General features: G+C 45.8%; 1 protein-coding gene across 6 annotated transcripts in view; it reads left to right on the forward strand.

Moving 5' to 3' along the window:
• Nucleotides 1-17,092, forward strand: part of LOC106586344 (DNA-binding protein SATB2) — a 72,196-nt gene that overhangs the window by 20,473 nt on the left and 34,631 nt on the right. For all 6 annotated transcript variants that reach the window (XM_082968978.1, XM_082968977.1, XM_082968982.1 and 3 more), the window contains 2 exons: nt 4,537-4,761; nt 8,341-8,556. In XM_082968978.1, coding sequence (XP_082825104.1) covers nt 4,581-4,761; nt 8,341-8,556 — 397 coding nt within the window. In that variant the 5' untranslated portion in view covers nt 4,537-4,580. The remainder of the gene's footprint in view (nt 1-4,536; nt 4,762-8,340; nt 8,557-17,092) is intronic.

Below are 17,092 nucleotides of genomic sequence, written 5' to 3' on the forward strand. Positions count from 1 at the left end.
TGACAAACGTCACATTAAAACAGGTTTCAGTGTAGATGTGTTTGAGGTTGACACCATCTCTAAGGTTGCCACCCAGTATGTGGGCATAAAAAAAAAGTGAAATGCTTTTTTTTATCTCCTCAAATATTTGTGACTATGGTGGAGGAGGTTCTGAAGGAAAGACGGGTGCTGAGATGCCGGTAGGCGGCAGTGAGGGGGTGATTGGGATCGTCGGCTCCTGAGGGTCAGGTTGGGACTTGTTGAAGGAGAGGAGGAGAGGAGAGGTTTGTCGCAAATGAACTGAGAGAGAGGTGAGGGGAGCTGAGTGCAGGGTGAGCGAGGGATGTGGCTCTTTCAACATACAATGATTAGAGGTTATGCAAAATAAACAACTACAGGGAATAGATTAAAGATCCTACAGTGACTTGGGTTAGCCTGCATGTGGGGTTATCCTATTACTGTCCTTGTAGATCGTTTTGTCCAGTCCTTTCTTGTTCAAATGATATCCTCCCTGGTGGCTAGTAAATAATCATCTAGTTTACAGGAGGTTGGGAGCCAATTTCTCTCCATGCAGTTTATATTGGAGAGAGTTGAATAGCTGTTCCCAAAGCTGTTTACATTCGACAGTGTATTATAGCATTACCATTTATATGTGGCTATTCTATTGTTCTTGAACAGAGCTGCCAGTTTGTTAGCTTGTGAATTCTGAGAGAGAGAGAGAAAGAAAGAGAAAGAGAAAGAGAAAGAGAAAGAGAGAGAGAGAGAGAGAGAGACAGACAGACAGACAGACAGACAGACAGACAGACAGACAGACAGACAGACAGACAGACAGACAGACAGACAGACAGACAGACAGACAGACAGACAGACAGACAACTGTGCTGGTGCACATTCTTTCCATTCAAAGGTCCTTCATATTTCTTCATGCCGATCTTATTAAACACCAGAGAATTCAGCCACTTGCTTTTTTTGGGCCCTCGCAAAGTTTCTTCTTAATCACGCTAAGGCTAATGTTTTTAATTTATTATTCATTTTGACATTTCACCCAAGCTCGTAATTCCTCTCTGATTGGGGGTGTATGTGGGCAGTTTTCTTTGGGTTCCGTGGTCGGTGGTGTTTTTCTCCTCTGTAGAGGAGAAATGAGAGGCGATGCCCCATGCGGGAGCCGGAGAGGGAGAAGAGAAGAGGGAGCGGGAGAAGGAGAAGAGAGGGAGAGAGACCACAGTGTGAAAACGATGTCTTTGTGGGGACTCATGACAGTGTTAGCGGGGAGAGAGAGACTAGGTCTGTAAAAACGATCAGGAGGGTGGGGGCTTTGGTTGGGAAGAGGATGGACATCATCCCTCTCAAACATGTGTTATGATCTTTCTTCACATTTCTTATTTCTTGGTCATCCCTCTTGCTCCCAAAATAATCCTATTTTTATTTTCTTCCCCCACGACTTTTCTCTTTGTTTAACATTGAAAATGTTAGTCATTTAGCAGACGCTCTTATCCAGCGACTTACAGGAGCTATTAGGGTTAAGTACCTTGCTCCAGGGCACATCGGCAGATTTTTCATGAAGTCGGCTCGGGGGTTGGAACCAGCAACCTTTCAGTTCCTGTCCCACCGCTAGGCTACCTGCCGCCCACATTTCTTGTAACGTAGGCTGCTAAATAAAAGGTGCTATAAAATAATGCACCTTCTTACCATCTCTCTTCAGTGGGTACCCCTTCTAATTCTCACTCTAACACCCTCTCTCTCTCTCTCTCTCTCTCTCTCTCTCTCTCTCTCTCTCTCTCTCTCTGTCCCCCTACTCTCTCTCCCTCACTCAGACATAGTTTACACACATTGTTGGCTGGCAGTGTCCAAAGACTAGTATGCAAATATGACCCGTCCATTTGGCTTGTGTGTGTGTGTGTGTGTGTGTGTTGTCTATGCTCTTCGATAATTGGCAGGTGTCCTCTATTGCCTAGCAGCCTCTCTTATGGACAATCCCAATATGAGCGCTTTGGCAGACCAATTATACTGATCCCAGGACACTGCCCCACGCTGATGCATCCAGCAACACACACACACACACACACACACACACACACACACACACACACACACACACACACACACACACACACACACACACACCACACACACACACACACACACACACACACACACACACACACACACACACACACGCGGTATATTTATACATATCTTCTTCTGTCTCTCTCGGGGACAGACAAGACAAAAATAGCACTCCTGACTGACTGTGCGAGCGCCGAGGCTAGAGACGGGACAGAGTTTGAATCCCTTACTGTTAGAGTAGACCTTCCACCACCCAATCCCCTCCACTTTCACCCACACAGCCCAGTTTACATTCCCCACACATGCTGGTGCAGAACCCCTCTCTCTCTCTCTCTCTCTCTCTCTCTCTCTCTCTGTCTTTCTCGCTATCTCGCTCTCTCGCTCTCTCGCTCTCTGTCTCTGTTGAGCCTGACTAACGATAATGCAGATAAGCTACCAGGCTCCTTAAAAACAAGCCTGGGGTTTCAGGGATAGGATAGTTGCCACATGTTCTGTCTCTGAGGAAGTCTGTGTGGTATGTAGGGGAGGGATATTCTTTACAGTATGTATGTATAAGTGAAAACTTAGTGATTGTATTTCATATATCATTTTGGTAGTTTTTTGTACTGATCTTTTTGCATTTTCCTTAACTTTCTTCATTGTCGCTCTCTGTGCCCCTCTAGGCCCTTACCCTCTGCTGTCTGTGCCCCTCTAGGCCCTTACCCTCTGCTGTCTGTGCCCCTCTAGGCCCTTACCCTCTGCTGTCTGTGCCCGTCTAGGTCCTTACCCTCTGCTGTCTGTGCCCCTCTTGTCCCTTACCCTCTGCTGTCTGTGCCCCTCTAGGCCCTTACCTTCTGCTGTCTGTGCCCCTCTAGGCCCTTACCTTCTGCTGTCTGTGCCCCTCTAGGCCCTTACCCTCTGCTGTCTGTGCCCCTCTAGGCCCTTACCCTCTGCTGTCTGTGCCCCTCTAGGCCCTTACCCTCTGCTGTCTGTGCCCCTCTAGGCCCTTACCCTCTGCTGTCGCTGTCTGTGCCCCTCTAGGCCCTTACCCTCTGCTGTCGCTGTCTGTGCCCCTCTAGGCCCTTACCCTCTGCTGTCTGTGCCCGTCTAGGCCCTTACCCTCTGCTGTCTGTGCCCCTCTAGGCCCTTACCCTCTGCTGTCTGTGCCCCTCTAGGTCCTTACCCTCTGCTGTCTGTGCCCCTCTAGGCCCTTACCCTCTGCTGTCTGTGCCCCTCTAGGCCCTTACCCTCTGCTGTCGCTGTCTGTGCCCCTCTAGGCCCTTACCCTCTGCTGTCTGTGCCCCTCTAGGCCCTTACCCTCTGCTGTCGCTGTCTGTGCCCCTCTAGGCCCTTACCCTCTGCTGTCTGTGCCCGTCTAGGTCCTTACCCTCTGCTGTCTGTGCCCCTCTAGGCCCTTACCCTCTGTTGTCTGTGCCCCTCTAGGCCCTTACCCTCTGTTGTCTGTGCCCCTCTAGGCCCTTACCCTCTGCTGTCTGTGCCCCTCTAGGCCCTTACCCTCTGCTGTCTGTGTCCGTCAAGGCCCTTACCCTCTGCTGTCGCTGTCTGTGCCCCTCTAGGCCCTTACCCTCTGCTGTCTGTGCCCCTCTAGGCCCTTACCCTCTGCTGTCTGTGCCCGTCTAGGTCCTTACCCTCTGCTGGCTGTGCCCCTCTAGGCCCTTACCCTCTGCTGTCTGTGTCCGTCAAGGCCCTTACCCTCTGCTGTCTGTGCCCCTCTAGGCCCTTACCCTCTGCTGTCTGTGCCCCTCTAGGCCCTTACCCTCTGCTGTCTGTGCCCCTCTAGGCCCTTACCCTCTGCTGTCTGTGCCCCTCTAGGCCCTTACCCTCTGCTGTCTGTGTCCGTCAAGGCCCTTACCCTCTGCTGTCGCTGTCTGTGCCCCTCTAGGCCCTTACCCTCTGCTGTCTGTGCCCCTCTAGGCCCTTACCCTCTGCTGTCTGTGCCCGTCTAGGTCCTTACCCTCTGCTGGCTGTGCCCCTCTAGGCCCTTACCCTCTGCTGTCTGTGTCCGTCAAGGCCCTTACCCTCTGCTGTCTGTGCCCCTCTAGGCCCTTACCCTCTGCTGTCTGTGCCCCTCTAGGCCCTTACCCTCTGCTGTCTGTGCCCCTCTAGGCCCTTACCCTCTGCTGTCTGTGCCCGTCTAGGTCCTTACCCTCTGCTGTCTGTGCCCCTCTAGGCCCTTACCCTCTGCTGTCTGTGCCCCTCTAGGCCCTTACCCTCTGCTGTCTGTGCCCCTCTAGGCCCTTACCCTCTGCTGTCTGTGCCCCTCTAGGCCCTTACCCTCTGCTGTCTGTGCCCCTCTAGGCCCTTACCTTCTGCTGTCTGTGCCCCTCTAGGTCCTTACCCTCTGCTGTCTGTGCCCCTCTAGGCCCTTACCTTCTGCTGTCTGTGCCCCTCTAGGCCCTTACCTTCTGCTGTCTGTGCCCGTCTAGGTCCTTACCCTCTGCTGTCTGTGCCCGTCTAGGCCCTTACCCTCTGCTGTCTGTGCCCCTCTAGGCCCTTACCCTCTGGCAGTAGCCCCCCCTGGTGGTTGGAGGGGGATGGAGCGTGGTGGAGGGGAGAGCCCCCGCATGCAGGACAGTCCTGAGCGGGAGCGGCGGGGGGGCAGCCCGGACCTCAGTGGACCCCCGCCAGGGAAGATGGGGCGTTTGGAGCTCAACGGGAGCCCCACTGGGCCACGCCTCCTACGCCACAACGGCCACCCACACAGACCTCTGGGAGGTAGGATGCTCCAAAACACACCCACCGTATGCACTTGTACACATTGATAGAAACTACCTTCCATCCAATGTTTTACACCAATCCAATGCTTTTTAAATCTATAATGGGGAGTGTGGAGAATCGGGATACAGCCACTCACAGCCCTGATAGTTAGTCTCTCTTTGTCTTTGCTCTACTCTCTCTCTCTGGCCCTTACCCTCTGGTAACTAGGACCAGAACGAGGGTTTTGGACACACTCCTGGCCCCAGTTATACCTCACATTGCCATGCACGCTAGAGTTCACGAGGCCTATTGCAGTATTTTATAGGACTGTTTAATAAGCCTAATCCTTAGCACTGAGTTTGGATCAATTCAATCCCATACGAGGCTGTGCTGTGTAGATCTAGTGCACTCCATAAGAGGGCCGTGGGAACTATATAGCACTGAGGTTGTTGAATAAAGTAGGGCTATATAAAGCTGATTTATACTCCTCTCTAGGTTATCGATCACTCTGCGTACATGAGGTTGTTAATGTATGTGTGAGAATATATAGTACACACACACACACAATAGAGAATATTAGAGGAGACAGGAAACTTGGAGATGAGTGTGATACTGTAGTGGGAAAAAGAGGGAGACAGAGAGATGGTACTTCTCTTCCTTTGCCCTGGCAGCAGCTGGAGTGGATGGTTAGTCTTAATGAGGGGTTGTCTTTGAAGGTAGGAAACTCAATGTGTCTCCTCCAAACCACCGCCCAGCCATGAGGACTGGGCCACACACACAGTCACATACAGCATATACGCTCTATGGAACACGCTCACATTCAGGTGTGTAATATTGAACACATTCACACAAACACACTGTAGGCCTATGAACACTCACACAGTATACACACATTCAGCTTTAGAGTACACTAATAGATGTCTAGATTTATACACTGAACAGAAATATAAATGCAACACGTAAAGTGTTGGTCCCATGTTTCATGAGCTGAGATAAAAGATCCCAGAACATTTCAATACAGATAAAATATTATTTCTCTCAGATTTTGTGCACAACCTTGTTTACATTCCTGTGAGTGAGCATTTGTCATTTGCCAAGATAATCCATCCACCTGACAGGTGTGGTATATCAAGGAGCTGATTACACAGCATGGTCATTACACAGGTGCACCTTGTGCTGGGGACAATAAAAGGCCACTCTAAAATGTGCCGTTTTGTCACACAACACAATGCCACAGGTGTCTCAAGTGTTGAGGGAGCGTGCAACTGGCATGCCGAATGCAGGAATGTCCACCAGAGCTGTTGGCAGAGAATTGAAAGTTAATTTCTCTACCATAAGCCGCCTCCAACATTGTTTTAGAGAATTTGGCAGTACGCCCAAACGGCTTCACTACCGCAGACCTTGTGTATGGCATTGTGTGGGTGAGTGGTTTGCTGAAGTCAACATTGTGAACAGAATGCCCCATGGTGGTGGTGGGGTTATGGTATGGGCAGGGATAAGCTACGGACAACGAACACAAGTGCGTTTTATCAATTAGCAATTTGAATGCACAAAATACCGCGACGAGTAGATAGATCACACACATGCATATATTTCCTGTATATACTGTATTACACATGTCCGTTCCCTCACATTCCCACCACTAACAAGATCTGGAGGAAAGGAATGAGAGGGTGATAGACACAGGGAGAAACTACGAGTTACAGCAAGAGAGAGAGAGGGAGAGGGGGAGGGAGAGAGAGAGAGTGGGGGAAAAGAGAAAGGTTTTGGCGAGAGAGAGAGAGAGAGAGAGAGAGAGAGAGAGAGAGAGAGAGAGAGAGAGCTGGTTGGAGCTGCTCTGTGTTGACAGTTATATTTCCCTGTTGGGGGAAATTCACTTACTTGAATTGGCACAGAGCTCCAGTGTGTAATTCACTCCATAAGAGCCCATCGAACTGGGAGCTGGGATGATTAATGGAGAGGAAATAGAAATATAGGAATTGACTGATTAAAACAAGGGAGAGAGAGAGACAGAGAGAGGGAGAGAGAGACAGAGAGCGAGAGGGAGAGAGGCTCTAATGGTGCTGCTGCATTGTGTGTGTGTGCGTGTGGTATTGCTCTACTCTTATAATTAGTGCTGGGAGTTTGCCTAATGCTCAGACCCTCATTTCTTGTGAGAGCCTTAATTAATTGCCAGTCGACAGGTGGCCTACAATCAAAAGCCTTTCAGGAAAAAGAGGGATATTGGTGTAGGACGAATCATGTGGTTGCTGTGAGTCAAAAGGATAGTGATATCTGATAGTGGCGTGGGATTTTGGGAGTGGTACTAAAAATAAGAAATACAATAATGAAAGATTGAGAATTAGTTTATTTTAAATGTTGACTATTGTGTTAACTTGTAAACACTAGCAATAGTCGCTGGTTATCATTCTACAGTGCACTACATTACTATTGTAGTAGGGTGAGGATCCATAGAAAACCACAGCAGTTGAAACAATACTGAATATGGGGCGAAGAACATCATGCGTGGATGCTGGGAGCGAAAGAGCCCTAGATGTCAACTGATGTGTTCAGGAAAAACTCCTGGCCTCTACTCATTGCAATCTTTGACAGTTTGTGTGACTGCTCGACCGACGTTGGTGACCTGTGGGCAGGTAACGGTGCCAGGTCTGATGTGAAAGAAGGCTCTGGACAGTTTTACATTTTTTTAAATTTTATTTGACCTTTATTTAACCAGGTAGGCCAGTTGAGAACAAGTTCTCATTTACAACTGCGACCTGTCCAAGATAAAGCAAAGCAGTGCGACAAAAACAACAACACAGAGTTAGTTACACACGGGATAAACAAACGTACAGTCAATAACAGAGAAAAGTATGTAGGCATTGTGTGGACCATTATCACACTGGGAACGTTTACCACGCTCCAGCTTAATCCATGAAATGAATAGTTAAATTAGAAATAATCTACAAGGCCTTGCAATAAATCGTCCAAAGCAGAGCCGTTGAAACTTGCATAGCATGTCCACTGAATTCTGTGTAACTTTAAATGATGGAAGAACTGATCATGGACACAATAGCTTGATCCAGAAGGCACCAACTGTACTCTTGTGGAGTTCAATCAATTTAAATAACTTAGATAGTTAAGCAGTCTCAAGCTTATCAATTGATATTGACACTTTGAATGGTGATTCTCTCTGCTAACTTTTTATGATGTCTTTGCATATCCATTTTTATTTCACCTTTAATCTAAAGAAAATCCTTGCCTTTAGATTAGCCGCTGTCAGGATTTAAGAGACAAAAGTATACTACAACTGAATAAACAGCCATTCAAACGATCCATTGATTGTTTCAGGTCATTTATATCAGCAAATTTCAAATGAACTTCTCACATAATATATATAAAGTACTCCATGCAGACCTAACTAGATATAATATATAATATTTTACCTTAGCATAAGAGTTCTCTTTACCTTCCCTGTCTTTCTTTTCTCTCTCTCTCTCTCTCTCTCTCTCTCTCTCTCTCTCTCTCTCTCTCTCTCCTCTCCTCTCCTCTCCTCTCCTCTCCTCTCTCTCTCTCTCTCTCTCTCTCTCTCTCTCTCTCTCCTCTCCTCTCCTCTAGGTCTGATGATCCCAGTGTTCTGTGTGGTCGAGCAGGCAGGGCCTGACGGAGGGATGCAGCGTGAACGAGAGCGTGAGGAGGTGGAGAGGAAGGAGGGACACAGAGAGGAGCATGCTGAGTTTGTCCTGGTCAGGAAGGATATCCTCTTCAACCAGCTGGTGGAGACTGCCCTGCTGGCCCTGGGGTACTCCCACAGCTCAGCAGCTCAGGCCCATGGTGAGTACTGTAGCCTACACACTGACCCACAGTCAGACTACTATATCAACGAAGCACCAGCCACAAAGACTCTACCTGGTACTGAGTTAGAGCTATAACTGATCTAGGGCCAGTTAGTAATAGAGCTGAAAACGCAGACAGTTCTCCCACATACACACACCTGGTACAGAGTTAGCGCCACTGCAATCTGGCAATGCACAGCGTCAGTCCCATACTGTAGGCCTACTTAACACTTAAAGTTATCACCTTGGAACATGGTGTATTTTCAACTGATTTATGACCTGTAAACGCAACAGACCAGCTCTAAACGGATGAACTGGTACTGAGTTCCAGCTTTGGCACTGCTGTATTCCAACTGATCTAGGACCAATTCACACACCGATCTAGAACAAGGCCAGCTACACAAAGTGTTATAGAGCACATAGCAATAATTGACTGTGAGGGACTCTATCCAGACGATACACTGACTGTTCTGGTGTTTTGTGCTCTCAGGGTAGGACTAAGTAAAGAATGTTTGAAAAACACAACTAAAGAACAGACAGTCTGAGAAACTCATTAAACACAGAACAAAGAGTTGAAAAATAATGAGTCTAGTTCCTCCAAGAGGCAAAAAGACTATGTGTGTGACTAAATGTATCTAAGTATATGCACATGCTTTATTGTGTGGGAATGTTTATGTGTGAGAGATCTAGGGGAGGAACATAATAATGGTGGAATTTATTGTTGCACACATGGTTGTCATCTCCAGGAGGACAGTGAAGTTTACTTGTGTTCACTAAAGTATGCAGCACATTCTAACTGCAGGGAGTTGCTTCACGTTGATATATGGTAACAATAGACACAACCAGGCAACTGAGATACATTGACTTAAACTGAAATGGTGTGTGAATAATGGCGTGTGAATAATGGCATGTATGAAGACACCCCATATTACTCTATCCTTTTGTTAATTCGATTCTTAGGGGCTATTCCTGCTGGTAGGCGATAACTGAACTGCCGCCCCTGTGTGTCAGAAAAATACCAACTTTTTGTTGTGTTGCTGGTATGTAGTATTTATTGCAGTATAATTGCTATACAACAAAATAAGTCATTAAAATTATCACTGTCATGGCGCCAGCTTTGTTCACCAGACAAGTAATGTCTCATCTGGAGAGGCTCTGATTTCAAATATCACGTAATTTATAGTTTGAACCGACAAATCTCATGTCGTGTGACGTACGTGAGAGACCTCACTTCATACAGTACACCCACACATCGTAACAGATAGACTGGCACTGCACAGGTAATCCCTGTTTACTGGCTCAAGGTCAACAACCCTTATCACTGTCTGAATGAACTCCTTTCTTCTCTGCTTTCCGTCACTTTCCTCTCTGCCAAACTACCCGAAACACACTGTACTGCACTGTACTCTGTACCCACCGTACCCATATGCTCTACATGAACTCCTCTTCTCTTATTTTCTCTTCTCTCTGCTTTATTCTGTCATACCACCTGAACCACAGACTGTATTGTACTCTGTACCCCTACGCCCTTACTGTCCCCTACATGACTCCTCCTGGGCTGAAAATACTACATTCATTATCAGAGGTGTCATGCCCATGGGTGGCACAGGGGCAAATGCCCCCTCAGATTTGTCCTTTTTTTAATGATAATGTTGTTGTTGTTACTCATAATACTACTAGCCTCCTAGCAATTGTATGAAGTTGGTATTTATCTAGCCCAGATAGGTTCCCAATCGCCTAACCTCATAACTAGCTACCAAAAAGCCCTTTCAGGCTATCAATCAAATTAGAATAGCTAGCTACCAGACGAGCTAAATTACTTTTTATGCTCGCTTAGAGGCAAGCAACAATGAAGCATGCATGAGAGCACCAGCTGTTCCAGACGACTGTGTGATCACGCTCTCCGTAGCCGAGGTGAGCAAGACCTTTAAACAGGTCAACATTCACAAAGCCGCTGGGCCAGATGGATTACCAGGACGTGTACTCAAAGCATGCGCGGGCCAACTGGCAAGTGTCTTCACTGCCATTTTCAACCTCTCCCTGACCGAGTCTGTAATACCTACATGTTTCAAGCAGACCACCATAGTCCTTATGCCCAAGAAAGCAAAGGTAACCTGCCTAAATGATTACCGCCCCGTAGCACTGACGTTGGTAGCCATGAAATGCTTTGAAAGGCTAGTCATGGCTCACATCAAAAGCATCATCCCGGGAACCCTAGACCCAGTCCAATTCGCATACCGCCCCAACAGATCCACAGATGACGCAATCTCAATTGCACTCCACACTGCCCTTTCCCACCTGGACAAAAGGAACACCTATGTGAGAATGCTGTTCATACAGCTCAGCGTTCAACACCATAGTGCCCACAAATCTCATCACTAAGCTAAGGATACTGGGACTAAACACCTCCCTTTGCAACTGGATCCTGGACTTCCTGACGGGCCCCCCCCCCCCCCCCCCCCCCCCAGGTGGTAAGGGTAGGCAACAACACATGTGCCACGCTGATCCTCAAAACTTGGGCCCCTTAGGGGTGCGTGCTTAGTCCCCTCTTTAACACCCTGTTCACCCACGACTGAGTGGCCAAGCACGACTCCAACACCATCATTAAGTTTGCTGACGACACAACAGTGTTAGGCCTGATCACCGACAACGATGAGACAGCCTATAGTGAGGAACATCTCCCTCAATGTGAGCAAGACAAAGGAGCTGATCGTGGAGTACAGGAAAAGGCAGGGCGATAGAACAGGCCCCCATTAACATCGACGGGGCTGTAGTGGAGCGGGTCAAGAGTTTCAAGTTCCTTGGTGTCAACATCACCAACGAACTATCATGGTCCAAACACACCAAGACAGTTGTGAAGAGGGCACGACAAAACCTTTTCCCCCTCAGAAGACTGAAAAGATTTGGCATGGGTCCCCAGATCCTCAAAGTTCTACAGCTGACCGGTTGCATAACCGCCTGGTATGGCAACTGCTCGGCATCTGACCGTAAGGTGCTACAGAGGGTAGTGAGTACGGCCCAGTACATCACCGGGGCCAAGCTTCCTGCCATCCAGGACCTATATACTAGGGGGTAACAGAGGAAGGTCCCAAAAATTGTCAAAGAGATAGCAAAAGCTCAGGTTGCCCAGGCCGGCGGAGATACAATCTTCTGCAAAATCATTCGCAAGGAGATTCCTGCAAAAATATTATTTGAAGATGAGTCACCCAAGTCATAGACTGTTCTCTCTGCTACCGCATGGCAAATGGGACCAAAAGGCTCCTTAACAGCTTCTAACCCCAAGCCATAAGACTGCTGAACAATTAATTAAATGGCCAACCGGACTATTTACATTGACCCCCCCCTTGCTGTTTATTATCTATGCATAGTCACTTTACCCCTACCTACATGTACAAATTACTATAATTTTTTTAAAACTAAATGTACTGAATAAGACTCACATTCCTTTCAATCTTTTACCCAGATTTGAGCAGAGAAGAATATTTAGTTTATAAAAATAACCACCAATCAGGAGGATGTAGACAGGTCAAGAGGTATGCTTAGATATACTGTACATATTTTTTTACATAGAATTAAGCATAATGATTATGGCTCTAGATTGCAGGAAAAGCTGTTTCAGGTGTTCAAAATTCTCCAACTTTTGTGCACCCTCAGATTTTTGGTGTATAACCCCCCTGTTCATTATGACTCTGACAATTCTAAAGACATTGTTCAGATTGGTCAGAGTTGTATAGCCCTGAATAAGGCCATTTAACTAACCGTAAGCAATTATTTCTTATTTTCTATTCAACCTATATTTTTTACTGTATTTATTGTCTGAAGGCACTGAGGTGAACGTGAGCACTGTCTCCGCCCAAAGCCACAGTTGGTCAAAGGGAAGTTTTTTCCATTTTATGATATTCTTTGAACTGTTTAGATAATAGATACTGTAGGCAATTAGACAGAATTTAACTATTTTATTAGTCTGTTGATACATTTTTGGTGTCATAGTTTTAACAACAACAATCAATAATCAGACTATTCCTGAGAATTACAACTAGGATTGTACACATACACTGAGTGTACAAAACATTAGGAACACCTTCCTAATATTGAGTGGCACCCACTTTAGCCCTCAGAACAGCCTCAATTCTTTGGGGCATGGACTCTACAAGGTGGCGAAAGCATTCCACAGGGATGCTGGCCCATGTTGACTCCAATGCATCCCACAGTGGCTGGTGGACCATTCTTGATACACATGGGAAAGTGTTGAGCAGGAAAAACCCAGCAGTGTTGCAGTTCTTGACACACTCGAACCTGTGCACCTGGCACCTACTACTATACCCCATTCAAAGGCACTTCAATCTTTTGACTTGCCAATTCACCCTCTGAATGGCACACATACACAATCCATGTCTCAATTGTCTCAAGGCACTATACTGATTGAAGTGGATTTAACAGGTGACATCAATAAGGGATCATAGCTTTCACCTGGTCGGTCTATGTCATGGAAAGAGCAGGTGTTCCTAATGTTTTGTACACTCAGTGTATATTGTTCCTATTAAATCTCTTTAAAAAAGTCTTAACTGGCCTGGACAGTAAAGCATTTGCCATAGCATGCAGAATGTCATTACCAGCTAGTAGTTGTAGCCTAGCCGTGTATGCCAAGTATCAGGGGAGGTCTGTCTCATCAGTCACAGTGGTCCCCTGTCCACATCAATACAGTCCTCCTAAAAACATCCAGGCTGTTCAAAGCCATGTCGACTAAACCAGACATCACAAATCAAATCAAATTTGATTGGTCGCATACACATTTTTCAGATGTTATCGCAGGTGCAGCTAGATGCTTATGCGTCTAGCTCCAACAGTGCAGTAATACCGAACAATACAAAACAATACACACAAATCCACAAAATAAAAATAAAGGAATTAAGAAATATCAGAATGAGCAATTTCAGAGTCTGGAATCTAAGTATGGAAAGTATATGATGGTGTGTATAGACAGTATAGACAGAATATGATGGTGTGTATAGACAGTATAGACAGTATATGATGGTGTGTATAGACAGTATATGATGGTGTGTATAGACAGTATAGACAGTATATGATGGTGTGTATAGACAGAATATGATGGTGTGTATAGACAGTATAGACAGTATATGATGGTGTGTATAGACAGTATATGATGGTGTGTATAGACAGTATATGATGGTGTGTATAGACAGTATAGACAGTATATGATGGTGTATAGACAGTATATGATGGTGTGTATAGACAGTATATGATGGTGTGTATAGACAGTATAGACAGTATATGATGGTGTGTATAGACAGTATATGATGGTGTGTATAGACAGTATAGACAGTATATGATGGTGTGTATAGACAGTATATGATGGTGTGTATAGACAGTATATGATGGTGTGTATAGACAGTATAGACAGTATATGATGGTGTGTATAGACAGTATATGATGGTGTGTATAGACAGTATATGAGGGTGTGTATAGACAGTATAGACAGTATATGATGGTGTGTATAGACAGTATAGACAGTATATGATGGTGTGTATAGACAGTATAGACAGTATATGATGGTGTGTATAGACAGTATATGATGGTGTGTATAGACAGTATAGACAGTATATGATGGTGTGTATAGACAGTATATGATGGTGTGTATAGACAGTATATGAGGGTGTGTATAGACAGTATAGACAGTATATGATGGTGTGTATAGACAGTATAGACAGTATATGATGGTGTGTATAGACAGTATATGATGGTGTGTATAGACAGTATAGACAGTATATGATGGTGTGTATAGACAGTATATGATGGTGTGTATAGACAGTATATGAGGGTGTGTATAGACAGTATAGACAGTATATGATGGTGTGTATAGACAGTATATGATGGTGTGTATAGACAGTATAGACAGTATATGATGGTGTGTATAGACAGTATATGATGGTGTGTATAGACAGTATATGAGGGTGTGTATAGACAGTATAGACAGTATATGATGGTGTGTATAGACAGTATATGAGGGTGTGTATAGACAGTATAGACAGTATATGATGGCCACACAGTTCAACACATCGTCAGGCTGAGTAAGTAGAGGAGGACAACAAATAATATAGCTGCTCTTCACGCCCACACACACACACACACACTTACACACACTTACACACACACACACACACACACACACACACACACACACACACACACACACACACACACACACACACACACACACACACACACACACACACACACACACACACACACACACACACACACACATACACACACACTTACATACACATAGACACAGTTTAATGAATACATAACCAAAAGATAGTTGCATGTACGCATAGATGACACATACACACACCCACACAGTTGCATGCTCTGACATAAAAACACACACACACACACACACACACACACACACACACACACACACACACACACACACACACACACACACACACACACACACACACACAACCCCCTCCCCCTTCCCTACTCTTCCTCAAAAATACTTTTGTTTTTTAAAATAAGCGTTTATGTTAAATGAATAATTTCTGGCTTAAATTATACATTTTTTCCTCTGCGGTCACCAACCAAAATTACACAGAGTCCGGGCTATTTTCTCCCTGTTTGAATTGTGTCCTGCATACTTGTGTCCCAGCGGTGTATTTAAATTCTCTCCCAGCACCACGGCCTTTCTTTAATTAGATCCAGTTAGTAATTAACTGGTGCATATTGTTTATTTCAGTTATAAGGGTCTGAAGGCTTTTATAGAATGGAAGGGACAGACCTGTACTTTAAGGCTTCAGACAATTAACGGTGGCCGGTTGGCCAGCCACGCTGTAGGCCTCAGAGAGGAGAGTACATTGTTGCTCTGCTGCCACGTTACAGGGTCAGAGAGCTATACAGGACAAACGTTTTGAGTTTGGTTTTGTTTAGTGGATGTACAGACGACTCTGGACCTAATGTGAATTATGAGTCCTGTCACTCACAGTTTCGGTAGACATTGCCCCTAACCACAGATCTAGGATCAGATTACGTTGAATCATTACCTGGCTCCTAACCTTAACCATTCGAAGCATAAATAAATATCTGACCTTGTATCAGTGGTTAGGGGTAACGTCTTCGTTCTCTGTTACACATCCCTGTTCCAGTCATATATAAAACGTGTTGTGGTGACTTACAGAACATAACAGTATTGGCAGAATGTCTTCCTTCACCCTCACTGATTGTCCACTTTGTGTTTGGACCCCAGGAAGAGTAGCTGCTGCCTTGGCCGCAGCTAATGGGGATCCCTAATAAATACAAATAGAAATACACTTACCAGATGGACAGATGAATATGAGCACTAGGTTTGGTTATGATGATATGAAGTAGAACGGCTGTGTGAGTCATGCATGTGGGGTTTCCCCTGGTGTAGCCAGGGGCATGGGGGAGGGGGAGGGGGGGTACGAGAACTGGAACCAGCTTGGAATGAGGAGCCCTTCGTGTGCAGCTAGCCTGCTGCATCGCTTAAGCCTTGTTCCATAGGTCAGTGTGTGTGTCTCTCTCTCTGTCTGTGTCTGTCTGACTGACTGTCTGTGTCTCTCTGTCTGTGTGTCTGTGTGTGTGTGATTCTGTCGCTGTGTGTGTGTCTGTGTGTGCGTGTGTAGGCACATGCGTGTTTCTGTGTGTCTGTGAGTACGTGTGTGTGTCTGTCGGAGTGTGTGTGTGTGTGTAAGAGCCAATTTATGCTTGATCCCAAAATGTGGTCAGAGGCGCCGTATGGATGGTGTGACGCAATTGTGAAGCGTCCGGAGGCACGCAGAGGCCAAATTGATCTCAGTACTGCATCGCTGGGTGCCTTTCAAATGTTATAACAATGGGGAAGGCTCTGTATACCTCGCATTGACATGATTGGTTGATGGTTGGTGAGGCCCGGAGGTGCTGCTCGGCAAAGTGCAAAAAGTATGAATGTCCAGACTTCTGCAGAGGCCATATCACCGTAAACGCTGCACGGCCAATGGAGACTGCGGATTGACCATGCAGCGCCTTCAAGAGAGAGAGAGAGAGAGAGAAAAGGAGAAGAAAAGAGGACAAGCCTGTGTGTGTTTGTGTGGATGGGCACATATTGGCACAAGCCAAGCCACCACTTGGCCACATGAAGGGACGTCTTTGGGAGGCGGAATTTTTATGTGGAAATGGTAACAATGATTTCTATTAAAATATGGACATGAAGCAGGGGCCACATAACAAGGGGCCAAAACTGATTCATTAATAATGAATTCACCACTGCTATGCGTGTGTATGCATACTTGTGCACTTCAAAATGCAAACAGAAAAACATTGATTTCAAAGTTTAACAAACCATGCAACTCTATACACAAGGACTACATTTAAGAATTTACACAAAAAATTTGACAAAAACAGTGCAGATGCAAAGTTTGGTAACAGAATTTCGGTAAAATATCCCTGTTTTTTGTGACCACATTTTCAAAAAATATCCACTCCGAATTAAGATTCAAAGATGTCTGCAGAGA

The sequence above is a fragment of the Salmo salar genome, chromosome 25 (genome assembly GCF_965601325.2).
Source record: "Salmo salar chromosome 25, fSalSal1, whole genome shotgun sequence".
Classification (NCBI taxonomy): Eukaryota; Metazoa; Chordata; class Actinopteri; order Salmoniformes; family Salmonidae; genus Salmo; species Salmo salar.